A 9,750-nucleotide genomic window follows, 5' to 3' on the forward strand; every position below is an offset into this window, starting at 1 on the left:
GTTGTTCTACTTGACAAAAACAAAAACAACATTAATGCCTGCTTTTTAAGTTCTGTTTTGTAATTAAGAAAAATATGTTAAGGGAGTAATTGCCAGGAAAAGCCTGTTAATATTGCTGTTATTGCAAAACTTCATGCTCTTTAATGAAAAATCTGAGTGAAAAAATATTTAGTACGTTACAAGTATCAGACAGGTACTTTCTAATACCTTCACAAGTAGATTTCAAAATACTATACCGTCAAGATTCATGATAAATTCCACGTATGGTTCCTTCTTCAACAAATACATGCCATCTTGTTAAGTAAACTAGAATTCTACATTTTATTCATAACAGAAACATAAGTAATCTGTCCGTAACCTTTGGATAACGCACTAGGCTTCTTTTAAGATTTGTCTTTGATAGAATTTTCGTCTTGTCAGATTACAGTCAATTTGATAATTTGAGTAGAAAATGCAACTATCAAAGACAAACTTTCAAAAAACCATGGCTGCCTTTGATCCGTTTTTTGTTGCTCTTTTTAAACATACACTAGGTATTAAGTTTTTCAATGTTATAAAAACGGCATTAAAAACAAACATTGTCCGGCTTTATTTAAATCAACTATTTTTGTAGTCCTATATTTTAGAATAATAAGTTAATAAGTAATAAACTTGCCAATATATGCTAAACAAATTTGCTGTTAATCTACACTACACTAATTTAAAAAAGTCAACGTTTTTGAATTGAAGTACGATAATATTTGTGCTCTGCCGGATATTATAGTATGATGTTATTCCACTAGAAAAAAATACGAGTGTTTTAACCCAGTTCCATTCTAACCTTTGCAACAATATCCTAGGCTTAACATTGAAATGCGTATCACAATTCTCTTTCTCATGAAATATTATCCGGACATAAAAACTACAGGTGTGCAATTAAAGAGGGAATGTCAAACCACTGCGACAACTTGAACAATATTTCAATTACAATCAAACAAAACCATGGGTGTGGATTTCATTTTGTACTTGAACTCTGCAGTTTAGTTTTATGTTTAACCATATGAGATTTACGCGATAACAGTAAACCGAGAATTATCTGATAGGCATAAAGCACGAATTCCTGCAACAGTGTTTGTTTCCAAGCTAGGCGAATTTAATTTCTAATTTGAATTTAAAATGAACAATCACTTGTCGTACTTTGTTATTTAAAATCACATGCAGCATATAATTCAATATGCAAAAGATTAGAAAGGGAATTGGCTCACAATGATCCACTATGTAGGAATTTGATGTAGGCACCATTAGTTGGTATTTATTGGAATAATTCAATTGATTATTGAAATTTTAAGCAATCTATTATCAGTTTGTAAAAGATTAGAAACAGAATGATCACATTTGGTGTAGGAGCTATCAGGGATTATTGGAATAATTAGATTGTTGTAGAAATTTTAGGTAACATATTAGGGGACGTTGGGCGGTAGCTGTTTATTAGTCAGTTAATTCCCGGGACGTTTCCCACAGGATACTGCGCGGAATTTCAAGCGACATCCGGGATCCTGTTAAATTGTGTGCTCTCATGACCTAGCGTACACGTATTCCATTACATTTAAATGATGTAACAGATGGCCAAATATCTCAACTCCAGTGCTGCATTAACAGGAATATTACGATTTACGACGTAAATTTTGTAAATTAACTATCTCTTTGACGTTTTGATTCATTGGAAGCGCTATTGAAACTATTAATATTGAAGGATGAGATACCAAATTGTTATGTTAATGTTATTGGCAAACAAACCAATGTCTTTCCTTGAATATTATACTGAGAAACATATTAGGAAGCGTACTTGGTTAATCAAAGTGATTAAAACCAACCTTTCCGTCCACCTTCATGCTGAATCCAACAAGAGACTGAAAATAGTTTGTTGTACGGAATTGTTCATGTCTACAGGAGTGTCACGTTACAAGTTGTTATTTGTTAAGTAAAACGTAATATTTTTCTTTGTTGTGTGGTAATAAATATTAAAGAGCAATTGATTTTAATGATATAACTGGAGGCATCCATCACAATGCAAGTGACAATAAAACACCTTGCCAATATTTGTTTTTTTCCGATGACGAAAGTTGCATTTTGTTAAAGCTTGAAAAGATGAAACGAAACTATAAAACTATTTATATCGCTTTTAAATTAAGTTAGTACTACATCACAAGTTCTCATAAAAACGTACCATACAATGGAAAATAGAATGCAGCATTAAAATCCAATCTAATATTTACAACACGAATAACATTGAAACTTGTAGGGAAAAATAGCTCATATTTTCGGGTTATATTATTATAAAATTGTACACTAATAAAAATGTCCAAAAAAGTGCTTGCAAACTGTACAATTAATTTAAAAATCAGAACATCTATGCAATATAAAGATTTCGGAATTAAAATTATGTTTATATCCTTTTACTGTTATATGTAGGTATGTGTCTCTGGTTGTAAATTACAAACTTGAAGTAATTTCAGTAATTTAAATGCTGTAAAATTCATATTAGATGCCATCATATTAAATAACTCTAACGCAATCCATAACGAACGTCTTGTAGCATTAGATTTCAGAGTACCTACTAAATCTTAACTTTCTTATTTCTTTTGAATAGCATGTTACTTTTTCCATTTTTGACGCGAAAAGAACATTCAAAATGAAATGTCTATAAAATTTAAAACCAATAAAGCAGCAAATTTTCACAATATAAAATTCAGAAAGCCATTTCCGTATCACTGTAATAAATCGGCTTATTTATGTGACAATTAAGGTGATACTTTAATATTTATTTTGTAGAAAGCTGTCGTTTTCATGACTCATGCGAATATTTCAATTTTGTTTATTCTGAGTTATTCGTTATGTTGAATGCAATATAATCGACCCAGACGTTTCCAAATTATACATTTGTCATTTATATACATTTAAACAACTGTAGAATGACTATCAGTTTATAGTTGCCGAGATTCAAACTATTCTTACAAAATTTTACTAGAATCGTTCTGACTGGTTTCGTTGCTTAAAAATGTTGGGTATTCAGTACTAAAATTATCTTTAATAATTATGTACTCGTAGTTACGGTGGTATGTAAATATTTGAACGTTTCACCAGTAACATGATATACTCGTACCTACTGAGACAGAGAGATACTGTATTTGTAACTATTTTCTTTCATGACAACATTTTCATACCATTTACTATGTAAATAAAATGCTTCATCAACAAAAATACCATTGGCACTAAATATTAATGTTAAGAAAACTATTTCATTGAAATATCGAAAATTTATGTAAGTAAAATTTTTAAACAGGATTTTAAAAATTAACGTTTAAAAAGAAGACAAAAATATTTTAGATCTTTTTCGCTTCTGAACAATATCGACTACTAATATTGATTGTGCTTAACAAACAGGCGGAGATTTTAAAGTTTTTATTACGTACATGTAATGTACACTGTAGATAATAATTTTCCGATGTGAGGATTAAAACGTACAATATATTCATATATTTATAATAAAATATATTATATTATACTTCAAACATTTAATTTTTTATTCCTTAAGATAGTTTGTGTGTGTATGGGAAGATTTCCTATAAAACTGACACAACAAAACTGTCAAGCATTAATGTATTCTTTGAGTTATGTTTCAAGTATAAAGTGATACTTGAAAACCTACATTTGAAATCAATTTACCAAATAATCTCCTGAAAAGAGATCGTGATGGAAATAAATCTATTATCCTTGGGCCTGTACAATGCAGTAAACGTAGCGTTACTGTATATCCACAATTGGACAAAATTGACTGAATCCTGTGTTATAACATTACATTTCCAGTTGTGGTATTAATTACTAAACACATAAGAGTATTTAAGAAAAAATCTTTAAGGTGACATCATCAAATTTGTGGAGACGATAAATAAGTGAATAACGTTAAAATTCTGTTGGTGTTCAGTTAATAATACTAGAGTTAAAATAAAATTTCAGATATGTATTTTGAAAATTTTTGATATGAATCTTATAATTTAACAGAACGAATGGCATATTTTAAAGGATAACTGTATAAGTCAAAATATGGGCGATTATTAAGTCGTGTCTATGTTTAAAAAGAGATTTATTACCCAACAATATTTTGCGAAGGCGTTACCAGTTTTTTGAAGAGAAAGAATACTGAACCACTTTAACATACACAAAGTTTTAGTACAGTATTTTACTTTCCGAGTGCATGCTGAGGAACTATTATAATCGAGTCCATCTGGTGACTAGCTACATTTATGTTTTTTATAGGTTCCATGACCCCTACAATAAGAAAACAGGTCTCTCGTTTCCGTCTGTCTGTCTGCCGTCTGCCGTCTGTTCGCGTCTGTTTCACTTTCTATTAAAACGGATAATCTTCTAAACTACGCGACCGATTATTGTCAAATTTTGTATATACAAGGTGATTGCGAAATACAGGGTGACTGCGAAATAAGTGCAAATATTTTAACCACGGCATCCCCCACCCTAGTAGAGCCGAAATATAGAAAAAAGAAATTAAAAATCGAATGGGGCAAAACCCCCATGAACCACCCTCGATACGAAGGCACTGAGCCACCTTGTAAACAGAGTTGGAAAAACGTTCGAATAAAAACGACCTAAACACTTTCAGTTTCAATTAAAAGTAAAACCGACTTTTTGCTGCTTATCATTCGTTCATTCATTTACTCATTCATCGTTAAAGGTCAGTGTGAAAGTTTTTTGGTAATTTTGATTCTGACGGATGTTTGGTCCTTGTCACAACGCTTTTACGTTGTTTATTGGAACAGAAATAAGAGCAACTTAGAATGCTACTACCTTTTTACAAGAAATGTTGAAAATGTTGTCCTTGACTAGCAATACAGGCGTCAGAGCGTCGCAAGAGGTTTGTTGATAGGTAAAAAAACACCGGAGTAGCGGGTGTCACTTTCACTTGTTGAAGCTCTTCGATAATTTCTGGACACTGTTGATTTCCACAAACGAACTGTTTCATCCAACTGATACACATTTATCGAAAACCGTCTCTTGAAATCGTACTTGTTGACGACTACGTGGAGTTCCATCGGACAAAAAGTGAGTTACACAACGTGAACAATCAGTGGACTCCAAACCGTGCACTTTGTCAACATGGTATGGATGTGGCCGTATTCTTTTAATGTAGGATGCACTACAAGCTGTGAAAATCCAACTTCTTCTTTCTGTCCTATCACGGCCACGATCGTGAGTTTGAGGTTGAAGGTACCATGATCTCGGAGATGCTGTACCACTGATGCACCCATTACCATATCGACACAATCTGCATGGGAAAACTGCACCATAAACTGATTTCACCGACCGCTCGATGCTAACTGGCCCTTTTCGTGTTTTTCACGTTGCGATTAAAAAAGTGCCTGATAAAGTAACTTTTTTGGTTCTTTAACCGACTCGCTCTGTTCCATTCATTGTAGTAATTATGTAGGTCACAAAACAGTCCAGCGGCGCGTACAACAATTTACATTGAATTTCAAATAATTTTTTCTAGTCACTGCTACTACTTAGGACCGTGAATTTTACCCAGTGACATAATCATATTGTGAGCTATTCCCCATTTTTTTTTTGCATGTATTTCGCAGTCACCTTGTACATGCAAAAAAAAAATGGGAAATAGCTCACAATATGATTATGTCACTGGGTAAAATTCAAGGTCCTAGGTAGTAGCAGTGTCTAGAAAAAATTATTTGAAATTAAATGTAAATTGTTGTACGCGCCGCTGGACTGTTTTGTGACCTACATAATTACTACAATGAATGGAACAGAGCGAGTCGGACTAAGAACCAAAAAAGTGACTTTATCAGGCACTTTTTTAATCGCAACGTGAAAAACACGAAAAGGGCCAGTTAGCATCGAGCGGTCGGTGAAATCGGTTTATGGTGGAGAGAAGTTGGATTTTCACAGCTTGTAGTGCATCCTACATTAAAAGAATACGGCCACATCCATACCATGTTGACAAAGTACAGGGTTTGGAGCCCGCTGATTGTCCACGTTGTGTAACTCACTTTTCATCCGATCAAACTCCACATGGTCGTCAACAAGTACGATTGCAAGAGACGGTTTTCGATAAATGTGTATCGGTTGGATGAAACAGTTCGTTTGTGGAAATCAACAGTGTCCAGAAATTATCGAAGAGCTTCAACAAGTGAAAGTGGCAGCCGCTACTCCGGTGTTTTTTTACCTATCAACAAACCTCTTGCGACGCTCTGACGCCTGTATTGCTAGTCAAGGACAACATTTTCAACATTTCTTGTAAAAAGGTAGTAGCATTCTAAGTTCCTCTTATTTCTGTTCCAATAAACAATCTAAAATCGTTGTGACAAGGACCAAACATCCGTCAGAATCAAAATTACCAAAAAACTTTCACACTGACCTTTAACGATGAATGAGTAAATGAATGAACGAATGATAAGCAGCAAAAAGTCGGTTTTACTTTTAATTGAAACTGAAAGTGTTTAGGTCGTTTTTATTCGAACGTTTTTCCAACTCTGTTTACAAGGTGGCTCAGTGCCTTCGTATCGAGGGTGGTTCATGGAGGTTTTGCCCCATTCGATTTTTAATTTATTTTTTCTATATTTCGGCTCTACTAGGGTGGGGGATGCCGTGGTTAAAATATTTGCATTTATTTCGCAGTCACCCTGTATATTAGGAATATCGTGTAGACGCTAAAACGCTAACCAAAATTTGTCTGATTATCCCCACCAACGATTTTACAATAGTAAATATTTTTTAAATTTTATGAATTAACATACTCCTGTATTTGTAGTTGAGCAATTTGACCGTCGGCGCTTGATAGGAAAAAATGCCAGTGACCCTGTCAAAATTATCTGATTTGTCCAACAATACACTAATTACACCACCTAAATTTTTTAAATTTTGAAATATGTATGTGTCAAAAACTAATGATCCAGTTTTCTATGACTGCGACCGTACACTTAACGTTCAAAATAGTTCCAGACATTACCTGTTCAAAATAGTTTCAGCAAACATACAACAGATATAAAACAGATAATCTGAAATGGAAAACTTACTTTTTCGAATTTTTAGAGATGTGACTCACCAAGAAAATTTTAAAAGAGATAATGATTGAAGTTGTCCTATTAGTGAATTATTGCTTAGGAAGAAATAATAAATCAACTCTGAAATGTTCCGAGCGTAAACTAATGAAGTATTGTAATAGACGACTGGCTACTTTCACGTTTTCACAAGCTTTCATCACCACTAGAATACGAACAAATAAGTCTTCCGTTTCCTTCTGTCTGTCGTCTGTCATCTGTCTATACCGATTTTTATTAGACGGATAATTTTAGAAACTACTGAACCGATTGTTGTCAAATTTTATATGTACATATTTTAGTAGTAAGGTCTAGACGCTAAAAAATATACGTTGCAATTTTAAAAATGCAGATATGCGTCTCGACGCCGGAATTGACAATGTAATAAATTAAGTTTTCCCCTTCAAACTAAAAAAAAATGGTGTTTACAGAATTTTAATATCTCAATCCGTCCTCAAGATATAAGGTCAAAGAATTTCAACTGGGACTGTATACAGGTTTTTATGCGACTTTCGTACACCAATAGAGAATGAGATCATCTACCAGAAAATGAACAAATTAATGTAAATTTGCAGAAATGACAGCAATGTATGAAGAAACAAAGTGAGTAAGAAAATGTATATAATTATTGTATTGTAAATTTTCCCATTCTGAATAATGTTACTCAAAGAAATTTGAAGTGTCATAACAAATTCAAACGTGAAAATGTATGATTATACTGTTCTTGATGAAGGACAATACAACATAAAATGTCAAACTGTCAACCGTAACCTTAACCCCAAACTAATGGTAACAACGATTTTTAAGATAAGAAGTAAGCACAATTTGTAAAACATGACTGAGGACATCGTAAAAATAAATATAAGTATTATACAATATTTTATAGATAATTCTAGTTATTCATAGTAGATAACGACAAACTGATACCGCAAACAACGTTTTAAAAACGACTTGTGATAAAACAACTTATATAATATCTACCTTAAATGAAATTAAAAACTCTAAAACTAAAAATCATACTACTTTCTGGCTTCCCAGTCCATCCAATAAGGGCTTTAGAACTCTCACGCGTCAAAAGAGTCGAGTCCGGATTAATATCCACTCGTCTCCGGGGAATAAGAACTCATTTCTTTTTATATAATCCATCTCAGTTTCTGAAGGTGTGAAACCTGCCAATTTCTTAGATGAAATTAAATTCTAAATTCGGCTCAAATCCTCTAAGTAAATTAAAAGTAAGCGCTAAACCTGTGAATCGATTCTTTCGTACACTTCATTCAAATAGGTATAACTTGAACTTTAATTGTATCGTGTTTTAGTTCCCACACCTTAATTAATTTTTCAGTAGTAAAGTGATACCAAAAAATTCTTTAAAGGATCAGTCAAGGTTAAAACAAAAGAAGTATAAACAAAAAATAGAACAGTACGCCGAATTAGTTATTCTAAAATTATAGCCCTCTAAACCACTAAAATCGAGGTCGACGAGAACAGAATGTGGTTGTTACGTCGAAAACACCTACATGGAGTTCAAAATCCACTTTATAGAATAACCCTTGTACACATGTCACTGATCAGAACCTTCACAACTATTTATTATGTACGATGAATTCGAAATGATTACTTATCGCTCTTTAGTTAACATACAAAAGGCGACAACGCTTACACTTGGAAGGTTTTATTTAGATCCATTTCAAATGGCTCATAAAACTGGTAACAACTCCCAAAATAATTCATTGCTACAATAAATGATTAAGGGCACTTTCCCGGGAAATTTATTTTTGGTTTTCCGTTCAGTAACCCTCTCTTCTTTGGTAAGTACCTCTTCATCATTTAATTAATTAATCCATTAGCGTTGTCATACTGAAACAACACAATAACAGTGGCATCAGGAAGTATCGTTAATAAATACCTCTGTACAGAGGAATAAATAACATGAATTAATTCCCACTCGATTAATGTTATCAATTTATCGTGACAAAATATTAAAATGCGTGAATTGCGCAGTTGCTGGTGGCTGTATATTAATCCCTTTAAATCTTCTGAAACTTGTAAGATTGTCTAGTTCTGAATTGCGTGTAGAAAAACATGAAGAATTCTTACCATGGTTATGAAATCCGAAGTAGTAAAAAGCAGATAAACCCACACTGTCGAAAGAAAACAGAACACTAAACTATACAAAAACAAAAATGCTCTATAGTATTTATCTTATCACTCAGGCACAATGCTGTTATCACTGTCAGAAGCAACAATCTAAACCGTATTATTTATTTACTGTTATGGGGTTACAATACAGTTTCAAATGATTCTATTACACCAGCATCCTGCTATATAACACAAGGGACGTGTCTATTAAAACCCATTTTTAAATATTGAGGAACTAATAAATGGTTGTGTTCATTTTATTCAAGTATCATTTAATAACCCCACCGACTTAGCAGTCTCCCGAGTTATAAATACAACCATAATGTTTTATCGTTTATTCAAACACTTGAAACAAAATTTGTTTTATGTCGAAGCTTAAAATCATCGAGTATTTTTGTCGAGTGGTGGTTTTTTTCCGGAGCGCGGGCTCCGGTTTCCAGAGGCTGTGTTTTCCCCGGAGATATGTAATTCGACTGAGGAAGCTTATGAACACTTGGATACT

The 9,750-nt window shown here is 33.1% G+C and overlaps 1 protein-coding gene across 1 annotated transcript in view; it reads right to left on the bottom strand.

Annotated features, from left to right (window-relative positions):
- LOC135131392 (arylalkylamine N-acetyltransferase 1-like) overlaps positions 1-9,537 on the bottom strand; it is a 40,514-nt gene extending 30,977 nt beyond the window's left edge. Inside the window, exon 1 of the mRNA XM_064059151.1 lies at positions 9,207-9,537. Within this exon, the coding sequence (XP_063915221.1) occupies positions 9,207-9,209 (3 nt within the window). The 5' untranslated portion in view covers positions 9,210-9,537. The remainder of the gene's footprint in view (positions 1-9,206) is intronic.
- Between the last annotated feature and the right edge of the window lie 213 nt (positions 9,538-9,750).

The sequence above is a fragment of the Zophobas morio genome, unplaced genomic scaffold (genome assembly GCF_036711695.1).
Source record: "Zophobas morio isolate AGI-343-1 ecotype UQ-CSIRO unplaced genomic scaffold, CSIRO_AGI_Zmor_V1 ptg000002l, whole genome shotgun sequence".
Lineage (NCBI taxonomy): Eukaryota > Metazoa > Arthropoda > Insecta > Coleoptera > Tenebrionidae > Zophobas > Zophobas morio.